The 24,733-nt window shown below is 43.3% G+C and overlaps 1 protein-coding gene across 2 annotated transcripts in view; it reads right to left on the reverse strand.

Annotated features, from left to right (window-relative positions):
* Nucleotides 1-1,000: 1,000 nt before the first annotated feature.
* Nucleotides 1,001-24,733, reverse strand: part of LOC141100198 (uncharacterized) — a 31,591-nt gene continuing 7,858 nt past the window's right edge. For both annotated transcript variants that reach the window (XM_073588522.1, XM_073588523.1), the window contains exons 2-6: nt 3,680-3,746; nt 3,503-3,570; nt 3,289-3,406; nt 2,664-2,776; nt 1,001-2,576 (exon numbers count right to left, since the gene is read on the reverse strand). In XM_073588522.1, the coding sequence (XP_073444623.1) occupies nt 1,599-2,576; nt 2,664-2,776; nt 3,289-3,406; nt 3,503-3,570; nt 3,680-3,710 (1,308 nt within the window). In that variant the 5' untranslated portion in view covers nt 3,711-3,746 and the 3' untranslated portion in view covers nt 1,001-1,598. The remainder of the gene's footprint in view (nt 2,577-2,663; nt 2,777-3,288; nt 3,407-3,502; nt 3,571-3,679; nt 3,747-24,733) is intronic.

Below are 24,733 nucleotides of genomic sequence, written 5' to 3' on the forward strand. Positions count from 1 at the left end.
CCTGATGTGCCTAAACAGTGGAAACCCCCAATTCTAACTCCAACCCTAACCCCAACACACCCCTAACCCTAATCCCAACACACCCCTAACCCTAATCCCAACCACAATCCTAACGCCAACACACCCCTAACCATAACCCTAACCCCAACACTAACCCTAACTTTAGCCCCAACCCTAACCCTAACTTTAGCAACAACCCTAAACCTAACTTTAGCCCAACTCATTTTAGCCTAACACTAACACTAATGGGAAAATGGAAATAAATAATTTTTTTTATTTTATTACTTTTCCAAAACTACGGGGGTGATAAAGGGGAGTTTGATTTACTATTTTTTTTTTATTTTGATCACTATAATGGGGTCTATCACAGTGATCAAAATGAACCACTAGGAAAAATCTCCTATTGTTGCCGGATGTGCCCGCCATTTTCTTACCGGAAGAAGACGCTGGCGGCCGTGGGGGAAACAGGAGGGCCCAGGGACACCGGGAGGTACCAGGAGGGGATTGTGAACCCTATTACTTCTCCTTCTTCTGATGTGTGATCACATCAGAAGATAGAAAAATTAAATGGCAAATCGGACCCAAATCATGTTCTTTGGGGTCTCGGCTACCCCCGGAAGCTGAGACCCCAGAGAAATTCCGACTCTGGGGGCGCTATACACTTAAACCTCAGCGACATTAAAAAGCGGCGTTGTGGTTTAAGTGCCCTTAACCGTCGCCATAAAAAGGTGCATCAGCTGTCATTAAGGGGTTAAGCATTATCTAGGTTGTCGCAGAGCTGTGTGTGTGTGTGCGCGTGCACATTTAGCAGTTAATGTGCATATTGTGAATATGTGAGCGCTGCAGTGTATATATTGTGTGTGCTATAAAGCTGTGTGTATGATAAAAATGAACACTAACAATAGATCTATTATGTCCCAAATCTACCTTAATTAATTAAAATGTATATTATTCACGGCTCCACTTCTTTACACTGTGTGCATAATTTTTAGGCAATCTGTATTTTTTTAAATAATTTTATTATTGAACAAATACAGTGCTGTCAATAACCAAAAAACTGACCAGCCGTCTGAACAGAAAATGGCAGATGTTAACATTTGCAAGCTGCTATGAAAGTACTTAGCACACAAATTGGCCAATTTATGTGTACCCACCAAAGGCACCCCAAGGTGTATCTTTGATGGGATCCTAATCTAATAATTATCAAACATGGCTCTCCTGGGCTAAGAGCCTACTAATTTAAAGGGCAGGTAATTTATTAACGCTGAATCCCACCTGCCCTTTAAATTTATAGGCTTCTAGCTTGGGAAATGCATTTATGATCCAGTAATGTAGTCCAAGTGTTTGCATAAATCTAAGCCCCCTTCAAAGACCGTTGTATTCTTTTGTTTGTTTTACTACAGTGCTGTTGGTAAATCCAAAACGTTAATAGACCTGGATAAGTAAAAGTGAGGTTTTTGCTCAGCAAAATACATCCTATAGTACCAAAAATATGGTAACTTATATTTAGGGGTGATAGTGTTAACATTTTAATCCATAGCATTCCGTTTACTCATGAGTTTTCTTAAGTAGTGACTGACAAATGGAGGAAACAGGGACTACAGTGACTTTTCACAAACTTTCTGATGTTCAACAAGGTTAAACTTCCTCGTATAACATTTCCCACATTGAGAACAGGAAAATGGCTTCTCCCCCGTGTGAGTTCGCTGATGTGTGACAAGGTTAGATTTTGATGTAAAACATTTCCCACAGTTAGAACAGGAAAATGGTTTCTCCCCAGCATGAAGTTTCTGATGTTCATCAAGGTTACCCTTCTTGGTAAAACACTTCCCGCACTCAGGGCAGGGAAATGGCTTTTCCCCTGTATGGACTCTCTGATGTTTGACAAGGTTATACCTCCATGTAAAGCATTTCCCACATTCAGAACATGAATGCCACTCCTGTGCTGTGTGAAGGTTCTTATGCTGCACTAAATCAGATTTCTGGGTGAAACGTTTCCCACACACAGTACATGAAATCGGTCTCTTGCCAGTGTGAAGACTCCTCTCATGTCGAAAAAGTTCTGATTTTCTTGCAAAACATTTATCGCACTCAAAACATGAAAATGGCTTTTCCCCCGTGTGAATTCTTTGGTGCTCAACAAGATTGGACTTTTTTGTAAATGATTTCCCGCAATCTAAGCATGAAAATGGCTTTTCACCAGTGTGAACTCTCTGGTGTTGAATGTAGTCACATTTCTGGGTAAAACATTTTCCACATTCAGAACATGGAAATGGCTTCTCCCCTGTGTGAATTCTCTGATGTCGGATAAGATTTGTCTTCTTTTTAAAGTACTTTCCACATTCAGAACAGGGATATAGGGGATATAGGGTTCCATGAAACTTATCTGTGCTTGTATTATGAGAATATTCCTCATTAGTTGAGGGATCAAATGGTGGATCTCTACTGTGAAGCGCTTGGGGCATATTTGTGCTGATGTTCACTGGAATCTCCTCCTCTTTGAGCTGCATGTCACCTTCCATATCTGATGTCTCCTCTTCTTCAACTTTAATTTTAATATCAAGCAAATCTTCATCCTAAATAGATTAAAAAAAATCATGATATAAAATAATTCTAGTTTTAAAAAATTATTGACACTTTATTGAGACTTCAATTAACGGTACCTGGTGATCCGATTGGACAAGATCAAGATTATCTTCTTCCTCTGCATCATCTGGGGAAGAAAGAGGCCTTGAACTTATCTCTTGGAGCTCTTTATTTCTCTTCATCGATCCAGCTAAATGAGAAACAGTAACAATACATTGCATGTCATTCTTAAATATAGTCTTAAAGTGGATTGATGTAAACTGATGTAAGATGCCCCACGTATCAATAAGGGTAGCCATTTCAGTTATTTCTACAAACGACACATTTGGCCAAACTATACACATCGCAAAGATTAGCTAAATCTTACAGCATTTACCAAAAATGAAGAAAAAAAATCTTCAGAAAAAAAGTCTAAAGTAGACTCAATTCTGATGAAGAACTAACAAAAGCGTATATTTCTGCAGCCCAATCTGTCTAATGGTAGACAATGTAAAATAAACACAATATGTCATGATTTTACCTGTAGTGAACATATTTAATTAACTTGCATTAAAAATTACATGATTTGTTTTGATCAAAAGCAGAATTCTTATAGTTGTAGAGCAGTGATTGAGGCTCAGCAAATACTATACATTTTATTCTATAGGAGTAGGGTGTAGGATAAAGTGCTGGACTCTTCTGTATATGGCAGCCATTGCTTACTTGGGCTGATCTCTACGGGACTTTCCTCTTCTTTACACTGCTGATCACCCATCACATACATCTCTTCTTCCTCCTCTTCTGTAATAATGGTTATTTTAAGATCATTCATATCTTCATCCTGAAGAAACAAAAAAATAATCACATGGAATAACTTTGCCTCAATCCCTTGGTACTTATCATATTCTAAAATGTAATAGAAGTCAATATCACATACTTGATCATCTTCCTCCGAAAAGAGAGGAGTGTGACATCCCTCTGATGATATTTTCTCTGTAGACCCACCTTCACAAGATACAGAATACATTGATTTTACAGTAGGTTTGGCTGGAAGTTGGGTGTTCCAGTGTGACATTCAAAATTTCTTCACAAGAATTGATAACCCTCTGCTTACCTAGTGACATATGATGCATATGGTTCTCCATCACAGTGTCCTTGTGTCCTTCTATATACTCTCAATCCTGCATAAAGAAATGGACAGTGACATCCTGACACCTTATAGGAACCTGACACACAATGATAAAATAATCATCCATATAATATAATGTCGCAGTATTCCCAGCAGCTCAATCACATTGTTGTTGATGGCTAGAATTTTCTGATCTTTGTATCTCTGTGTATCAATGAGTAAAGTTAATAGACTGAGGTGGGGCTAATGATCTGAATTTGGTGCCCTTACACATGGGTTCAGCTACTTGGAGTCAAACTCTCTTAAAGGGAATCCATCAGGAGGTTTTTGCTACATCATTTGAGAGTAGCCCAATGTAAACAAAAAGACCCTGAATCCAACGATGTATGTTTCCTGGGTGCAGCCATTCTGACACAATCAGAGCTTTTAAATTTAGCAATGTAGCAGAGCTGAGAAAGCTAACCCTGCCCACACCTGGCTCTCCATGTACATAGTCTATTGACAGTGAACTGCTTATCACAGGAGGCGGCAGAGTAGGACTAGCAGTTGGGGTGCACATCAGATCTGGCAGTGACAATCTCCTAGTGTTAAAAACCATTGTAAACAACAGCACACAGCTTGATATGTGACACATCACTGAATTCTGTGTTTTAACCTCGACCTCATGTTGTCCTCTGATTACATAGCTTGAGTAGTTCTTCAAAAGGAATCTGTCAGAAGTTTTTGCTATTTTTTTATTCCCTAAACCTTTGTAAACATATACATAATAGAGTGTAAGTGTGTTAATATAATCTCTGATCGACGTCTTCTCCGGTTTCCAGTGGCACTCCAGTCCTCTTCTGTTGTGAATTCACTTTCTGGCCTACCTCTGGTTGCTGGGGAAGGTAGTGGAGATGGTTGTATTGACAGAGGGGTCGCGAGTTCTCTTTCCAGGTTCCCTCTGGTGGTTACAGGAGGTAATGGAGCTGATCTAATTAACAGAGGCCTGCCACCTGATAATGAGGAGGACGACTGGACATTGGGAGTTTCTGACTGGATTTAAGACAGCCGACTCCATCTATCAATGCTGGTAATTTTTTCCTGCCTCCTGAGGTCTTAGTTTCCAGCTCAGTCCCTGCATGCTCAAGCTAAGTGTTCTTTTGCTATTGTTCACATTTGATTTGGATTTGTCTATTTCAGTTTTGTGTGGTCAGCCAGCCCCGGCTGGGGCTGTGCTGAATTTCCATCTGTATGTTACTGTTTGTGCCAGTTTGTTTTTGTTACTTATTAGATTGGCCTCTCTTTGCTGTTTTCAGAATATACCAGAGTGCTGATATAGTGGGCGAAGTCTAGTGACTTCAGTATTTTTTCTATCAGACGTGTTGGGCATTTTTTGCAGGGTTTTTTGCGTGATTGCAGACAGTGTCTTTCCTTTCCTGTCACGTCTAGTTAGTTTGGGCCCCATCGTTTGCTCATCCTATTTTCCTACCTGCGTTTGTGTTTTCATCTTGTCTCACCGACAATAAATGTTTGGGGGCTATCTATTCCTTTGGGGTCTGCTCTGGGGCAGTTTAATTTCACCTTTCTTGCTTTAGGCTTATTTAGTTCTCCGGCTGTGTTGAGGCGTCTAGAATCATCGTAGGTACGCTCCACGGCCACTGCTAGTTGTGTGGACAGGATCAGGGGTCTGCAATCCGCTTAGTTACCAACCTCTCTGGTTTTCTGTGGCTTAGCTTGGTCTTGTTTTCCTCCTCGGTGACCCAATCATAACAGAATCACCAGCCTAAACCGCAGATTCTAGGGTACTCAAAAGCAGGAGAGAATTGTAAAAAAAAAAGTGTCAGAATTTTTTTTTTTATATATATATTTTTTCCTCTTTCTCTGGGGCCGTAGGATTTTTTCTTTAATGGAGATTAAGCAATTGTCTAATCGTGTTGAGCAGCTCGCTGCTGAAGTGCGGGAAATTTCTGCCTATCTCGCTCAATCACCTGCTGTTGAACCAAAAACATGGATTTTTGTGAGTACTCACCGTAAAATCCTTTTCTCCGAGACGCTCATTGGGGGACACAGCAAAAAACTACAGTCTCTGTGTCCCCCAATGAGACGAAGGAGAAACATGGATTTTTGTGAGTACTCACCGTAAAATCCTTTTCTCCGAGACGCTCATTGGGGGACACAGAGACTGTAGTTTTTTGCTGTGTCCCCCAATGAGCCGAAGGAGAAATCCCTACTCCTGATGTGTTTACTGGGGATCAGTCTAAATTTTTGAATTTTAAGAATAATTGTAAACTATTTCTTGCCTAGAAGCCTAAGGCTGGGTTCACACATAGCGGAACTCTCGCGGAAATTACCGCGAGAATTCCGGAATTCCATTCCATGGGAAAATCGCATTTTAAATTCCCGCGGAAAAACTAGCATTTTGCAAGCGTAATTAGCTTGCAGAATTGCTAGCGTTTTCCAAGCGATCTGGAGCATCGATTGGAGAACTGATTGACAGGTTGGTCACACTCGTCATAGTGTTCGACGAGTGTGACCAACTTTTTACTATTGAGGCCGCCTATGCGGCATCAATAGTAAAAGATAGAATGTAAAAAATAATAATAATAAAATAAAATTGTTATTCTCACCTGACGTCCCGCGCAGCCTTCCCGCCTCTCTCTACGCTCCCGATCCCAGTAATCCTTTGCGACAATTACCGCGATGACGTCTGTTCTCGCGGGATCGCGACGTCTCGCGGTCATTCGTGATGACGTCGCGCGAATGACCGCGAGACGTCGCGATCCCGCGAGAACGGACGTCATCGCTCGCAAAGGCTTACTGGGACCGGGAGCGTGGAGAGAGGCAGGAAGGCTGCGCGGGACGTCGGAAGGTGAGAATAACAATATTTTTTATTTTAAATTCTATTTTTTACAGGGATATGGGACAGTCTTCTCTCCTCCGGACCGTGGGTACCATCCGCAAATGTTATGCTTACTTTTCGCATGGTGTGCATAGCCACATGCGGAAAGTAAGCAGAACAATGCATTCCTATGGGTGCGGGATCGCCGCGATTCCGCAAAATTAATGAGCATGCTGCGTTTTTTACCGCGAAGCGATTCCGCCGCGGTAAAAACCGCAGCATTAGCACAGCATTGCGGAATCCCATAGGAATGCATGGGATGCTTATTTTTCGCGTCAAAATCGCGCGGTTAAAACCGCCGCGTAAACGCGAAAAAAACGCCACGTGTGAACTCAGCCTAACTCATCAGGGAGCTCTGTGCAGCAGGTTAAAATTGTCATCTCCTTGCTGCGCGGCGATCCCCAGGATTGGGCTTTTTCTCTGACACCTGGAAATCCTATTCTGACTAATGTGGATGCATTTTTTCAAGCCTTGGGGTTGTTGTATGATGACCCTAATGCTATTGATCAAGCTGAGAAAACCCTATTGGCATTGAACGAGGGTCAGGATTCTGCAGAGTTATACTGTCAAAAATTCTGAAAGTGGGCGGTCCTTACTACCTGGAATGATAGTACATTGGCAGCTCTCTTTCGGAAGGGTTTATCAGAAACCGTAAAAGATGTTATGGTGGGATTTCCTGTTCCCTCTGGTCTTGATGATTCTATGTCATTAGCCATTCAAGTTGATCGGCGTCTACGTGAACGTAAAACCACACGAGAGGTGTTGCCGCCTTTTGAACAAACGTCTGAACCTATGCAATGTGATAGGGTTTTGTCTAGGGCGCAACGTCAGGAGTTTAGAAGGCGTAATAAGCTGTGTTTTTTCTGTGGAGACGCCTCTCATACTATTTCTGTCTGCCCTAAACGAGAAAAGCGTTTTGCTCACACATTTGCCGTGGGCAGTGTACAGCCTAAGTTTCTTTTGGATGACATGGAGCAGGCAAAGCGTTGCCACAGGGAATAAGATTCCACTCCCATACAAAACAGATTGACCATATTTCAGCAAAATTTTTCACTTGCTCTCAAAGAAGTAGAAGAGTTCTCTAGACTTAAAATAATTAGGTCAGAGAGGTCCGGAGCCTGCGCACTGCAGTATTCTGCTCTGCCCTCAACAGGGCAGTGCGCCTGCGCCGCAGCCACGACAAGCAGCAAAGAAGAGGATGTCACCGTTAGAAGATGGGAGGCGCTGGACCGCAACACCCATCGGACCAAGACCGGACCCCCGATGAGTATAATCTAACTCCTTTTCTTCTCTTTCAGGTTACATCGTGGGCTTATCTACAGCATTACAGAATGGTGTAGATAAGCCCCTGATGTTGGTGCTGGCAGCTAATAGTCGAAAAATGGGGTGACAGATTCCCTTTAAAATAGTCATTACCTCTTCCATGTCTATTGTATTATATATGGGATTCACAGCACCTTTTGCCCAACCAACTCGTTGCACATATTGAGATTATTATTTTTGTGACCAGCCTTTACCCCCTTTCCCAACCCCTCCCCTTCCCCCCTCATTCTATTGCACATGCACTTTACTTGAGAGATTTCTAGTGTTGTTTCATTATTTTTTATTTCATTTGTTATCACTATGATTTTTGAACGTATAGGTTTCTAGTTATCATATTTTCTGCAGTAAGTCTCTGTTGTGACCTTGCACTTTATCGTGTGACATATATTATTTTTGATCTTATTGATTGCTGAGTTTTTCACATATACAGCTCTGGCAAAAATTAAGAGACCACTACAAAGTGGGATTGAATTCCCTCTTACCCCACAATAGGGAATTTTTAATGTCCTGGAGGAGACTCAAAGAGCATTACCTAGGTACATGAAGGCCATGTTGGTGATTTGGGCCTCAGCGGTAAGGAAAAGTGTATTGCATCAATGGTTACACTCAAATGTTCCGTCGAAATCATTGATATTAACAAAAATTCATTTTCTGCTGTGATGCAGTGACCCCTGTGACAGCTAGGGGGTGCTGTATGGGCTCCCCAGGACATGCATACAGACGTTCCCTCTGTGGTGATGCAGAAACAGTGACTGGCAGGGTTGTGAATGGCCGATATATGTCACAGGGATGGATGCTCCCTGAGATGCAACCCGGAGTGTTTTATTATTAGTGCACGTGAGCACTAAGATAACTGTCTGTTAGTGCACCTAGGTCTGGGTTGCGGGTAGCTATGAGAGATGGGAAGGTCAGGCAACCTATATGACCTCATCTTTGGGTGAGGGTGCAGGCTGTACCCGTTTTCCTTCAGAAGCTGCAGGTATATTCAGGACCTGCCGTGAGGTCATGACCAGGTGACCAGCCATGTGATCCATACCTCACCTCGAAGTGGGATTACAGCTACATAATGAAGGTGTGTTTAGCACATGAGAGAGTGTTGGGAGTCGGGATTGTGCACAGACTTCCATGTGTCCAGGTGGGACACTACAGAGTTATCTGTGACCTGGGAGGTAGAAGGCCTCCTGTGTGTGTGGCTCCAGGCCAACCCTACTTGCTGGATATTGCACAGCCTGGGAAGCGGTGCTGGCTTTCCTGAACCAGAGGAACGAGGTCTGTGAGATACCTCCAGAGTGGACGGTCGGACAACCGTAAGTGGCACTGACCATGGTCAGTAAGAGACTGTACCGTCCTATGGAACTGAGTGTTTAATGGACATTTCCCTGGCCTGTGTGTGAACAGGGTCTGAGGGAGCAAAGCCCTGTTTATGGACATTATTATTTTATGTTGCCAGACCTAAAGGCTGACTACGCTGTGTTTGTGTTGCTGGGGATATGGAGCAATAAACCCAGGAGAACTTTTAAGGAAATTGAGTCTTCCTGTATGTTATAGCCAGGGCTGTGGAGTCGGTAAGCTAAACCTGCGACTCCGACTCCTCAATTTCCCTTACACCGACTCCGACTCCAACTCCGACTCCACGACTCCGACTCCCACACATATTGCTTATATTTAAGTGAAAAATTTATTGTAGTACAATGTGAACCTCAGACATTTAATCATTTTTATGATCCAATAATCAAGATATTTATATAGAACAGAATATATATTGGTGTACTACCCGGTTTTCATTCTTTTTGGTACAGATACGATATGGATAGACAGATATGGATAAATGGATAGATAGAGCAGATTTCTAATCTGCTTTTGCTATTGAAAACATTATCTATGAGCTCAAAAACCTTTCAGGTGATGCAGTTTTTTAAAAAGATGATCAGCTTTTGCAGCTGAAAAACGTATCCTCAAAAAACACAGGAAAAACGCTGTGTGTGAATGTAGCCTTAGATCAGGAATATAACAGCCATTTATAGGACATTTCATAACTTTCCCAAACTCCTATGAAAAAATATTCAGCACATCCTGCATTGAATTACTGTACCCAATTTATTATATATTTTAGGAGTCGGAGTCGGTCCATTTTATACCGACTCCAACTCCGACTCCACCAAAATGAGCACCGACTCCGACTCCACGACTCCGACTCCACAGCCCTGGTTATAGCGCTGCCAAGCTGGCGTTCCCCAATGCACTCAGTGAGCGCTGCCTTACACTATTTAAAATGGACTGGATGGAGACTTTGACCAACAAATAAAAGTTAATGGAGAAATTCTTCACTAGATGGTCATTCTTTATTCCTTCTATACACACAGAGTCTAAGGCTATGTTCACACACTGCGGTTTTTGCTGCGGTTCCGCTGAGGTTTTGGCCGCAGCAGAACTGCAGCAGCTCTGCAGACAGTGTACAGTAACATGTTATCCTATGGGATTAACATTCTGCTGTGCACACGCTGCGGATTTTTAACTGCGGAAAAGCTGCGGTTTTGAATCCACAGAAACAATTGACATGTCAATTATTTCTGCGGATTCTGCTGCGGTTTGCCACCTATTCCATTGTCCAGGGTGGCAGGGTGAGGGCCCTGCTCGCAAGCTTACAGTCTATGAGGAAAGAGGTACACAAAAGGTGGGTGGTAACAATTGCCCTGATTGTTTGGAACAACCATAATGTTAAGTGTGTAACAGTACAGACACAGAGGGCTAATGGATGCATAAAGCATGTGGGAACATGATGCGGGGAACCTGGTTATGGTAAAACTTTTGACTGTGCCACCCAGGGATAGATTAGGTTACTGTGTTGAGGCGGTAGGCCAGTCTAAATAAATGCATTTTCAGGGCACGCTTAAAATTGTGGGGATTGGGGACTAATCGTATTGACCTGGGAAGTGCATTCCAAAGAATTGGCGCAGCATGTGTATACTCTTGGAGACTGGAGTGGGCGGTTCTGATTATTGAGGATGCTAACCTCAGGTCATCAGCAGAACGGAGGGTGCGGGTAAGGTGGTAGACTGAAACGAGGGGAGGAGATGTAGAGTGGTGCTGAGCCATGGATAGCTTTGTGGGTGAGGGTAATAAGTTTATACTGAATTCTGGAGTGGCTGGGTAGCCAGTGTAATGACTGGCACAAGGTAGAGGCATCGGTGTAACGATTGGTGAGGAATATGATCCTGGCTGCAGCATTCAAGACAGATTGTAGGTGGGAGAGTTTGGTAAGAGGGAGACCGATTAGAAGAGAGTTACAATAGTAGAGACGAGAATGAATAAGAGAAACAGTAAGAGTTTTTGCGGAGTCAAAAGTAAGAAAAGGTCAAATTCTAGAGATGTTTTTGAGGTGCAGATGACAAGAGCGAGCCAGTGATCGAATGTGGGGGGCAAAGGAAAGCTCAGAGTCAAGTATGACCCCAAGACAGCGGGCATGTTGCTGGGGAGTAATAGTGGAACCACACACAGAAATGGCAATGTTGGGAATAGGTACATTAGTAGCGGGAGGAAACACAAGGAGTTCAGTCTTTGACAGGTTCAGTTTCAGATATAGTGAGGACATGATGTTAGACACAGCGTTTAGACAATCGCCGGTGTTTTTTAGAAAGGCAGGCGTGATGTCAGGAGAAGAAGCGTATAATTGGGTGTCATCAGCATAGAGATGGTACTGGAAACCAAATCTACTGATTGTTTGACCAATAGGGGCAGTGTACAAGCATTTGACACTGTCCCACATAAAAGATTGGTAAGTAAGATGAGAAAGCTTGGGCTAGGGGACAATGTGTGTAGATGGGTAGGTAGCTGGCTTAGTGATAGAAAACAAAGAGTGGTTATTAATGGTGCATACTCAGATTGGGCCAGGGTTACTAGTGGGGTACCACAGGGTTCTGTATTGGGCCCCCTACGATTTAATATATTTATTAATGATGTAGTGGATAGCTTACACAGTAAAATATCAGTATTTGCAGATGATACAAAACTATGTAAGGTAGTTAACACAAAGGAGGACAGTTTGCAACTACAGACAGATTTGAGTAAATTGGAGAATTGGGCAAAAAAATGGCAAATGAGGTTTAACAGAGATAAGTGTAAGGTTATGCACATGGGAAGGAGAAACAGATGCTATAATTACTTACTAAATGGGAAACCAGACATGGAAAAAGACTTAGGCATCTTAGTCAGTAAGAAGCTAAATTGGAGTGCCCAGTGTCAGGCAGCTGCCACCAAAGCAAACAGGGTCATGGGATGCATTAGAAGAGGTCTGGGGACACGAGATGAAAACATAATTCTCCCTCTGTACAAATCACTCGTCAGACCACACTTGGAGTATTGTGTGCAATTTTGGACGCCGGTGCTCAAGAAAGACATTACTGAACTTGAAAGGGTTCAAAGGCGGGCTACTAAAATGATAAATGGAGTTGGTTCACTACAATACCCTGAAAGGTTATCAAAATTAGGTCTATTTACTCTAGAAAAGAGAAGACTTAGGGGAGACTTAATATATATGTACAAGTATATCAAAGGGCAATACAGAGATCTCTCCAATGAACTGTTTGTACCAAGGACTGTGACAAGAACAAGGGGGCATTCTCTTCGTTTGGAGGAAAGACAATTTCTGCACCAGCATAGAAGAGGGTTCTTCACGGTAAGAGCAATGAGGCTCTGGAATTCTCTTCCTGAGGAAGTGGTGATGGCCAACTCACTGAATTTAAGAAAGGAATGGATGCTTTTCTTGTGAGTAACAGTATAGAAGGTTACGAATAACATAATATTATAGGTGATGGTGGACCCAGCTTAGGGGAAGGAATTTTTTTCCCTATGGAGAAAATTGGCTTCTACTCTGTGGGTTTTTTTGCCTTCTCCAGGATCAACAATGCAGAACAGCTGCACTAAAAATAGGCTGAACTAGATGGACATAAGGTCTTCCTTCAGCCTTCAAAACTATGTTACTATGTTACAAGGAAAAGAGGAGGGGGCCTAGAACCGATCCTTGACGAACCCCAACAGTAAGGGGAAGGTGAGAGGAGGATGAACCGGCAAAAGATACAGTAAAGGAGCGGTCAGAGAGATAGGAGAGAACGGTGTCCTTGAGGCCAATGGAACGGAGCATAGTGAGGAGAAGCTGATGATCCACAGTGTCGAATGCTGCAGAGAGATGCAAGAGAATTAGCATGGAGTAATGACCATTTGATTTAGCTGTTAGTAGATCATTAGAGACTTTAGTGAGGGCAGTTTCAGTAGAGTGTAAAGAGCGGAAACCGGATTGGAGAGGGTCGAGAAGAGAGTTACCAAAGAGATAGCGGATAAGACGGGAGTGGACCAGGCGTTCCAGGAGTTTAGAGATGAAGGGAAGATTAGATACAGGTCTATAGTTAGCAGCACAGTTTTGGTCGAGGGATGGTTTTTTAAGTAGTGGATGTATGATGGCATGCTTAAATGAGGAGGGAAAGATACCATAAGAGAGAGAGAGGTTAAATATTTTAGTTAGGTGAGGGGTGACAGCAGGGGAAAGGGACTGGAGGAGATGTGATGGAAATGGGTCACTGGTGCAAGTGGTTGGGCGAGAAGATGCAAGGAGCCTGCTTACTTCTTCTTCTGTGACTAGTTCAAAATCAGAGAGTGAGCTAGATGCAGTGGAGGACACTGCATGGTATGAGGTGATTGGGAGATAATTTCCTGTCGGATCTGGTCAACTTTTTTCTTTGACGTAATTGGCCAGATCGTCAGCTCGGAGCTCCGTGGTTGGGGCCTGTACTCTTGGGTTGAGTAGAGAATGAAAAGTGTCAAAGAGACGTTTCGGGTAATTGGACAGTGAGGTGATGAGGGTGTTGAAATAGGTTTGTTTGGAGAGGTGAAGGGCAGTGTTGTATGTTCTAAGCATAAACTTCTAATGGATGAAATCTTCGTGTAGATTGGATTTTCTCCACAGACGTTTGGCGCACTGCTGCAGGAAACGTGTTTGCAGGGTGTGCCAGGCTTGTCGCCGTCTGTGTTGTGGTATTCTATTTATAGGGGGTGCAAATTCATCCAGGGCACTTTGAAGTGTTTCACTGTAATGCTTCAATGCAGAATCAGGACATGAGAGGGAGGAGATAGGGGTCAATGAAGACTGCAAGTTCTTCATAAGTTTCTGGGTGTTAATGGCCTGTATGTTTCTATAAGTATGGACAGTAGGGGTGACCTGAGCAGCCTGGCAGTTCTTGATAGAGAATGAAAGAAGATTGTGGTCAGAGAGCGGGAGAGGGGAGTTTGCAAAATCATCCATTGCACAGTCGAGCGAAGACCAAGTCGAGGGAGTTTCCGTCTTCATGCATTGGAGAATTAGTAAGCTGCGAAAGGCCAAACGAGGAGGTTAGAGATAAAAGGTGGGTAGCAGATGGGGAGAGGGGAGGAGCAATGAGGATGTTGAAATCTCCCATGATGAGGGTAGGGATGTCACAGGAGAGAAAATGTGGAAGCCATGTGGAGTTGCTTATATTTAAGTGAAAAATTTATTGTAGTACAATGTGAAGAACAGACATTTAATCATTTTTATGATACAATAATCAAGATATTTAGATAGAACATATTTACTTTGTACCCTTCTCTGTAGAGGAGAGGCTTCACTGGTGCTGGAGTGCAGCACTGAATTATCTCAGCTAAGACAAAGCCTAGATCCTCAGGCTACATTCACACCATGGGCGTAGCCAGGATCAAACCTAGGGGGGGCAGAACCTCATACTGCACACCTCAGCTGCTGCAGAACCTCACACTGCACACCCCTACACTTGAAAATAAAGCCTTCACCTTAAGAAGATGTGGTGATGAATTCAGTCTATTTATTCCAACTATCAATTGATGTTGATGTGTTACTGAAGACGAGCAATGCCTGTCCTGGGTGTCCTTTTGGGCAGCTATGAGGTGTACCTGACTGGTGCAAAAAAAAAAAAAAAAGGAGTGTTAGTCTGTGTGCTACCCGGCATTCATTCTTTTTGGTACAGATAAGATATGGATAGACAGATATGGATAAATGGAGAGATAGAGCAGATTTCTAATCTGTTTTTGCTATTGAAAACATTATCTATGAGCTCAAAAACCTTTCAGGTGATGCGTTTTTAAAAAGCTGGTCTGCTTTTGCAACTGAAAAAGGTATCCTCAAAAAACGCAGCAAAAATGCCGTGTGTGAATCAGGGCTGTGGAGTCGGTAAGCCAAACCTGCGACTCCGACTCCTCAATTTCCCTTACACCGACTCCGACTCCAACTCCGACTCCACGACTCCGACTCCCACACATATTGCTTATATTTAAGTGAAAAATTTATTGTGGTACAATGTGAACCTCAGACATTTAATCATTTTTATGATCCAATAATCAAGATATTTAGATAGAACAGAATATATATTGGTGTACTACCCGGTTTTCATTCTTTTTGGTACAGATACGATATGGATAGACAGATATGGATAAATGGATAGATAGAGCAGATTTCTAATCTGCTTTTGCTATTGAAAACATTATCTATGAGCTCAAAAACCTTTCAGGTGATGCAGTTTTTTAAAAAGATGATCAACTTTTGCAGCTGAAAAACGTATCCTCAAAAAACACAGGAAAAACGCTGTGTGTGAATGTAGCCTTAGATCAGGAATATAACAGCCATTTATAGGACATTTCATAACTTTCCCAAACTCCTATGAAAAAATATTCAGCACATTCTGCATTGAATTACTGTACCCAATTTATTATATATTTTAGGAGTCGGAGTCGGTCCATTTTATACCGATCCAACTCCGACTCCGACTCCACCAAAATGAGCACCGACTCCGACTCCACAGCCCTGGCGTGAATGTAGCCTTAGATCAGGAATAGAACAGCCATTTATAGGACACTAGCTGAAGAGCCCTGTGCTGCCCGGGCATAGTAACTAACTACGGTTAGTTATAACAAATTATAATGAGATATATATATATATATATATATATATATATATATATATTAGCTGAACAGCCCGGCGATGCCCGGGCATAGTAACTAACTGTGGTTAGTTATAGCAAATTACAATTATCCTCCATCCCATAGTCCCGTGCCCATATACCCATCATACATATCCACGATCCCATAGGCCCGTGCCCATATACCCATCATACATATCCTCCATCCCATGGTCCCATGCCCATATACCCATCACACATCCTCCATCCCATGGTCCCATGCCCATATACCCATCACACATATCCTCCATCCCATAGTCCAGTGCCATATACCCATCACACATTCTCCATCCCATAGTTCCGTGCCCATATACCCGTCATACATATCCTCCATCCCATAGTCCAGTGCCCATATACCCATCACACATCCTCCATCCCATAGTCAACCATTATGACATCATAATGAGCGGCGGGGCTTGCAACCTATGATGACATCAGCGTCACCATGGCAACCATTATGACATCATAATGAGGGGCGGGGCTTGATACACACACACTTTTTCCCCATTACGTAGATAGGGGCAAAATTGTTTGGTGAATTGGAACGCACAGGGTTAAAATTTCACCTCACAACATAGCCTAGGACACTCTCGGGGTCCAGACGTGTGACTGTGCCAAATTTTGTGGCTGTAGCTGCGACGGTGCGGATGCCAATCCTTGACATACATACATACATACATACTTACACTTGAGCTTTATATATATATATATATATATATATATATATATATATAGCTGAGTGCAGAGCCCCGCCCACTCCGCATAGCCACATTCACTATAATATCCCACATCATCCCTTCAGCCAGAGCCACCGGACTACTACCTCTATTATCCCACATCATCCCATCAAAGCCACTGGACTACTACCCCCAATATCCCTCATCATCCCGTCCGCCAGAGCCACCGGACTACTACCCCTAATATCCCACATCATCCCGTCAGCCAGAGCCACCTGACTACTCCCCCTAATATCCCACATCATCCCGTCTGCCACAGCCACCGGACTACTACCCCTGATATCCCACATCATCCCGTCTGCCAGAGCCACCGGACTACTATCCCTGATATCCCACATCATCCCATACGCCAGAGCCACCGGACTACTCCCCCTAATATCCCACATCATCCCGTCAGCCAGAGCCACCGGACTACTCCCCCTAATATCCCACATCATCCCGTCAGCCTGGGGTCAAAACCAGAGCGCTGAGTGGAACGGTCCTAACTTCCATACCGGGGATGCCTTTAAGTGAGGCCTGGCCTCAGAACTAGAGTGCTGAGTGGATTTGCCCTGACTTCCATACCAATGATCCCTTTAATAGAAGCCTGGGGTGAGAATCGGAGCGCTGAGGGATTTACCCTAACTTCCATACCGGAGATCCCTTTAAGAGAGCCTGGGGTCAGTACCAGAGCATTTGAAGGCAATTGCCCTGACTTTCCTACCGGGGATCCCTTTAAGAAAGGCCTGGGGTCAGTACCAAAGCGCAGTGTGGATTTGCCCAAACTTCCATACCAATGATCCCTTTAAGAGACCCTGGTGTCAGAACCACAGAGCTGAGTGGAACGGTCCTGACTTCCATTATGGGGATCCCTTTAAGAGAGGCCTGGGGTCAGAACCAGAGCGCTTAGTGGATTTGCGCTAACTTACATACCAATGATCCCTTTAAGAGAGGCCTGGGGTCAGAACCAGAGCGCCAAGGGATTTGCTCTGACTTCCATACCAATGATCCCTTTAAGAGGGAAGATGTGCCTATGGGGTGGAGGATGTGTGATCGGTATATGGGAACGGGAGGGGGATTCATTTCTGTCATGTGCTCTCTGCTCCTTTCAGGGGGGGCAGACAATGGCTGGGAGCTTATGTTCCTGGGGATGCTAGATTTCTCCCACCATGTCAGTGTCTGCTGAGGTGTTGTCAAGTGGGAAAACTTGCTCATAGCAACCAATCACAGCTCACCTTCTTTTAACCAGCTCTGGTGAAATGAGAGATGCTTAGTGATTGGTTGCAAGGAAAACTGTTGCTCATAGCAACTAATCACAGCTCGGCTTCTTTTGAACAGCTCTGGTGAAATGAAAGATGCTTTGTGATTGGTTGGTGATACACACATACATACATTCAGTTTTATATATAGAGATTTCATAACTTTCCCAAATTCCTATGAAAAAATATTCAGCACACTCTGCATTGAACTACTGTACCCAATTTATTATATATTTTAGGAGTCGGTCCATTTCACACCGACTCCACCAAAATGAGCTCCGACTCCACGACTCCGACTCCACAGCCCTGCTTGTGTCTCCCCCCCCTTTTTTTTCTCCTCTTACTTATCACTTATGTGCAATGCCTATATCAATTTGTTGAAAATAACACCTGGTGTATTGGTTTTTAATACTGATCAGTTTTTAATAATTTTTCATTTATTTGGAATATTGATTATTCAAATCTGTATTACTTCCATTTGGTGTAATTTTGTGTTATTTTGTTGTCCGTGTGGGCACCTCGTTTTGTTTGTAGTGCTACATTTTACCCTCATTAATAAAGATATTTTAGCCTTAATTTTTATTGTCTTATTACTTCCTGACCCTTGTTCAGTGTTTTCTTCTTTTTGATTCTACACTATTTCCGAATGGTCTGCCATGCCTCCTGATACAGCAGATATATATCACCTACTGACTATCTGACTCACTTTATACTAATTGGGATATACTGTATATCTATTGCTGTGTCCAATACGTGCTTTTTTTCCTCTCACATTTATCCTGTGATCTGCGCTTACACCAGGGCTTCCGTGTAAATCTCTGAAATACGTGATTCAGACAAAATCTCTGGAGGAAGATTTCCTATAATGAAGCAGATGGAGGCACTGTGGACGTCGACTGGCCTATGATCCGGATTATTATTGCATAAAAGAGCGGTCGGCCACAGTTCTGTACACTTCTGAAAAGGACACCGCTGAACAGAGGCCAGACGGAGTCGAGAGTAACTCTGCTGCCCAATTATCTGAATCACGTCACTCGGAGATTTAGATGGAAACCTCGATGTAAATGCATAGCGTAGAGCGCCGGATAAATTTAATCCCAAATGGAATGTACAATGTTCCCAATAAAAGCTTCGACTAAATCCACAAAAAAAGCAAGTCCCCACTCAGGTCCATCATCTGTTGACAGAAATATAGGGGGCTTGGATGTTACTGGTAGCACAAAGGCTCTGAAAAAGTGCTGTGGCTCCTTGCGCCCCCAAAAGAAATGAAGCAAATTCTGCGCTCCTAAATTCAAATGTCCACCTCCCTTCTGAGCCAAAGTGTGCGCAAACCACATTTAGCATCTACAGGTTTGGCATTTTTGTAGCGATGAGAATCCACCTAATTTACAGGTGCGTGACTCCAGAAGCATAAGCTTAGCACTACCACGTACTGGGCACTACAATGTACTGGTGACTACAATGGCAGCTTGCAATTTTCACTCAGCAACATCCACTGCTGCCTGTTTCTGGAAAACCAGGGCTGTGGAGTCGGAGTCGGAGTCGTGGAGTCGGAGTCGGAGTCGGTGCTCATTTTGGTGGAGTCGGAGTTGGAGTCGGTATAAAATGGACCGACTCCGACTCCTAAAATATATAATAAATTGGGTACAGTAATTCAATGCAGGATGTGCTGAATATTTTTTCATAGGAGTTTGGGAAAGTTATGAAATGTCCTATAAATGGCTGTTATATTCCTGATCTAAGGCTACATTCACACACAGCGTTTTTCCTGTGTTTTTTGAGGATACGTTTTTCAGCTGCAAAAGCTGATCATCTTTTTAAAAAACTGCATCACCTGAAAGGTTTTTGAGCTCATAGATAATGTTTTCAATAGCAAAAGCAGATTAGAAATCTGCTCTATCTATCCATTTATCCATATCTGTCTATCCATATCGTATCTGTACCAAAAAGAATGAAAACCGGGTAGTACACCAATATATATTCTGTTCTATATAAATATCTTGATTATTGGATCATAAAAATGATTAAATGTCTGAGGTTCACATTGTACTACAATAAATTTTTCACTTAAATATAAGCAATATGTGTGGGAGTCGGAGTCGGAGTCGTGGAGTCGGAGTTGGAGTCGGTGTAAGGGAAATTGAGGAGTCGGAGTCGGAGTCGCAGGTTTGGCTTACCGACTCCACAGCCCTGTGGAAAACACCCATGGAGTTAAAATCATCACCACACTTATAGATAAATTCCCAATGGGGTATAATTTCCAAAATGGGGCCAATTGAGGCCAATTATTTTAGCACCTCAGGGGCTCTGCCAATTGAACAAAGCACCCTCAAACTAGTCCAGCAAAATTGACTCCAATATGGTGCGCCTTCCCTTCTGAGCTTTGCACTGTGCCTCAAAAGTAGTTTTCAACCACATATGGGGTGGCGGTGTGATCAGGGGAAATTGCACAACAAATTTTGGGGTCCATTATCTCCTGCTATGCATGTGAAAATGAAAAAAAATGGGGCTAAAACAACTTTTTTTAAGAAAAATAATTTTTTCTCACTTTCACAGATCAACATTGTAAAATTCTGGGAAGCATCTGTTGTTTCAAGGTGCTCCCCACATATCTAGATAAATTCCTTGAGGGGTCTAGTTTCCAAAATTGAGCCACTTGTGAGGTGAAGGGTGTTCCATTGTTTAGGCACATGAGAAGTTCTCTAAACGCAAAATGACACCAGCAGACCATTCCATCAAACTCTGCGTTCTAAAAGGTCACTCCTTCCTTTCTGAGTCCTGCCGTGAGCCCAAACAAGTTTCCTCCCACATATGGGGTATCTGAGAACTCAGGAGAAATTTCAGAACATGGAAGGAAAAGAACTAAGAAACAGCACATGTGAAAAAGACTTGGGTATACTAATAGATCACAGACTGCACAAGTCTAAAGTGTGATGATGATGCAGCAGCAAAAAAAAAAGGCAAACTGTTCTAGGATTTATTAAGAGAAGCATACAGTCTAGATCACGTGGAAGTTATTATCCACCTCTACTCCTCCTTGGTCAGACCTCATCTAGAATACTGTGTCCAGTTCTGGGCACATTTTATAAAAAGCATTGAAAAGCTGGACCAAGTTCAGAGAAGAGCTACCAGGATAGTGAGCAGACTGCAAAGTATGTCCTGCGAGGAATGGTTAAAGGGTCAGGGAATGTTTAGCTTGCAAAAAAGAATGCTAATAGAAAACTTAATAGCTGTCCACAAATATCTGCAGGGATGTCACAGTGTAGAGGGATCATCATTATTCTCATTTGCACATGGAAAGACAAGAAGCAATGGGATGAAACTGAAAGGGAGGAGATTATACAGTTATTAGAAAAAAAAAATTGATAGTGAATGTGATCAATGAGTAGAACAGGCTGCCAAGAGATGAGGCGAGTTCTCCTTCAATGGAAGTCTTCAAACAGAATCTGGACAGACGTCTGTCTAAGATGGTTTAGTGAATAATACATTGAGCAGTGAACAGAGAATAGGACAAGATGACTCTGGAGGTCCCTTCCAACGCTAACATTCTTTGATTCTATGTTTTGGGGTCCATTTTATCGGTTACACTTGCGAAAATAAAAAAAAATTGGGGCTAAAAAAATATTTTTGGGGGAAAAATTAGATTTTTTATTTTTTTATTTTCACGGCTCAACCTTATAAACTTCTGTGAAGCCCCTGAGGGTTCAAGGTGCTCACCACACATCCAGACAAGTTCCTTGATGGGTTTACCTTCCCAACTGGGGTCACTTGTGTGAGGTTTCCACTGTTTAGGCACATCAGGGACTCTCCAAACGCGACATGACGTATGCTAATTATTCCAGCAAATTTTGCATTAAAAGTCAAATGGCGCTCCTTCCTTTACGAGCCCTGCTGTGCGCACAAGCAGTAATTTTCCCCAACATATGGGGTATCGGCATACTCAACCCTAGGTAGGAAACCTAAAGGGGATGTCCAGAACTTTTATATTAATATCTGATCGGTGTGCGATACCAGGAACCCACCATGATCTCGATAAGGCCAGAATGTACTTTTTTTCTGGAACTCCACAGTATAGCACAGTCAATAGCATAGAGGCTGCAGATGGGTATTGCACATTCGTCCCTACTGATTCCAATAAGGGGTGGATGTGCAGTACCTGCCTGCAGTCACTATGCAGTTGACGGAGCTTTGCAGCCCACAACTAAGCACACCCAGATGCCGCCGACACTAAGAACAGCTGATCGTTGGGAGTATTGGGTGTTGCACCCCCACTGATCAGGTATTTAAGACCTATCCTAAGCATAGGCCAGCAACAGAAAGTACTGCAGTACCTCTTTAAAGGGAATCTGTCACCCCATTTTTGCCCCATAAGATGGGGCCACCGCCATCAGGGGCTTATCTACAGCATTCTGTAATGCTGTAGATAAGCCCCTATGAAACCTGAAAGATAATAAAAACACGATAGATTGTACTCACAGGGGGGCGGGGGCGGTGGGTATCGCGGTCCGGTCCGGCGCCTCACCTCTTCATACAATGATGTCCTCCTCCTTGCTTCTCCCTCAGCTCCTGCGCACGCGTACTTTACCTGCCCTGTTGAGGGCAGAGTAAAGTACTGCAGTGCGCAGGCGCCGGGAAAGGTCAGAGAGGTCCAGCGCACTGCAGTACTCTGCTCTGCCCTCAACAGGGCAGATAAAGTGCGGTGCGCAGGAGCCAAGGGAGAAGCAAGGAGGAGGACGTCATCGTATGAAGATGGGAGGCGCTGGACAGGACGGGGACACCAATCGGACCGGACCGAACGCCGGGGTGAGTATAATCTAACTCTTTTTTCTTATCTTTCAGGTTTCATCGGGGGCTTATCTACAGCATTACAGAATGTTGTAGATAAGCCCCTGATGGCGGTGGCTGCAGCTGATAGTCCAAAAATGGGGTGACAGATTTCCTGTAAGGACGGAGGCAACATGACGCTCACTGTATCCCTTTGATAGTAAAGCCAGAATTGAGCCCTTCTTTTCCTCACTCAAGACTTTTCTTTTCAACTCCTTTGGGATGGTTAAAAGTTATTTTTTCATTCCTATTACTTTTGGGATATTATAGCACCTGTTTTGCCATCCAGCTTGTCCTATTGCAAGAGGATTGTGAACACCACAGCAGGGTTTTTTATACTTTCCTTCGTTAAATAAGATTTGGTTCAGGTGATCACCTAATCAGAAGCACATGAAGTAGAATGAGGTGTACTCTGGTTGGAATTCAACTGACACTGGAATGGAATGGCTGTCAGACATGTAGACAAGCTGATTTTTATAACACTGTGCAGTGGTCTCTTAATTTTTGCCAGACTTGTATATAGCAGAGGGGAGTGGCCAACAATGAACAGCTGAGAACATCAAAGCAGGAAAGCTTCAGAGACTCTCAACTGAGCAGATTTAATCCCTGCACTGCTAGAAGAAACCTGCACCATTTTAATATGATGGTGAAGTGCTTCTAATCAGTGCAGGAGTATGTGAAATCATGTTTCTTTGATATCTGGATACTTTACAATTCCATAACAATATCAATAAATCACACTGCACAAAAGGTGCTATGTATTCTGGTAGAGTTCTCCAGTCACCTGCCAGAAATGTGATTTTTTTTTTTTTTTTTTAAAACAATAAAAACAATATCTGTGTGAAAGAATATCCCCATAAACGCGTTCTTTTGTCCCCCATCTGGCCAGTATGCATCTGTAAAATCCCATATGCACAATAGATATTGTGAGGCTCATCACAGTATAATGTAAATGGGGTCCTCCTGATTCTCCCCTGACAAAAGTTATTGGGGGAAGAGAAGGATCTGGTCTGTTAAATTTCAATCGCCAATCCTTTGTGGTCCCTAAAGATAAGAATCATCTGGCAGCAGCTCTCTTCTAGAGAGTACAAGAGTGCTCAGTCAAGCAAAGCATTCCTGAGAGTCGGAAGCCATGGATGTGTATGGGGCCCTTTACTGTTTGTTTCTGTGGCTGTATAGGGAAGTACAGCAAACTGCACCTTTGAAGGCTGGTTTCACACTAGTTCAGGAGGGCTGCAGGGCTATCCTGCGCTGCAACCTTTCATCAGTTTTTCTCAGCTGTCCATGTCCAGGGAGATTAGCTACAGGTGTGCAGGCGCAGGACCTCTCTTACCTTTCCCGGCGACTGCGCACTGCAGTACTTTACTGTGCCTTCAACAGGGCAAATCAGTACGCCAGCGCAGGAGCCGAGGGAGAAGCAAGGAGGCGTACATCATCGCATGAAGATGGGAGGCGCCGGACCCGGACCTGCGACACCCATCGGACCTGGACCGCACCCTGGTAAGTATAATATAACGTATTTTTCTTATCTTTCAGGTTACATCGGGGACTTATCTACAGCATTACAGAATGCTGTAGATAAGCCCCTGATGGCGGTGGCCACAGCTTATATATATGCCAATCAGTGATGTCGGTGAGGTTATACAGAGCTCAACATTCAGAAAACTGGTAGATCTGCAGTAGATAAAACAGTCATTATATCAACACTGCTGCAAACAGCCCAGTAAATTACATCACTGGAATCAGGGTCTCTGCTCCCATGCAACCCTCAGATGGAGTAGCTAAACCTGGTGACAGGTTCCCTTTAAATGGAGCAAAAGTGCATGTATGCAGCCTCTGTTTTATTCATTGTCTATGGTACTGTCGCAAAGAGCCAAGCGCTATTCTGTCACATTCCAATAGACAATGAACAGAGCAGAGAATCCAACAGATTCTGGTTATAACCGTTTAATAGAGTCACCTCAGATGACACAATGAATGGTGGCATAATAATGGAGGCACCCCAGAAGACACAATGAATGGATGCTACAATAACAGAGGCA

Source organism: Dendrobates tinctorius, unplaced genomic scaffold (genome assembly GCF_039654945.1).
Source record: "Dendrobates tinctorius isolate UK_male_01 unplaced genomic scaffold, ASM3965494v1 ptg000103l, whole genome shotgun sequence".
Lineage (NCBI taxonomy): Eukaryota > Metazoa > Chordata > Amphibia > Anura > Dendrobatidae > Dendrobates > Dendrobates tinctorius.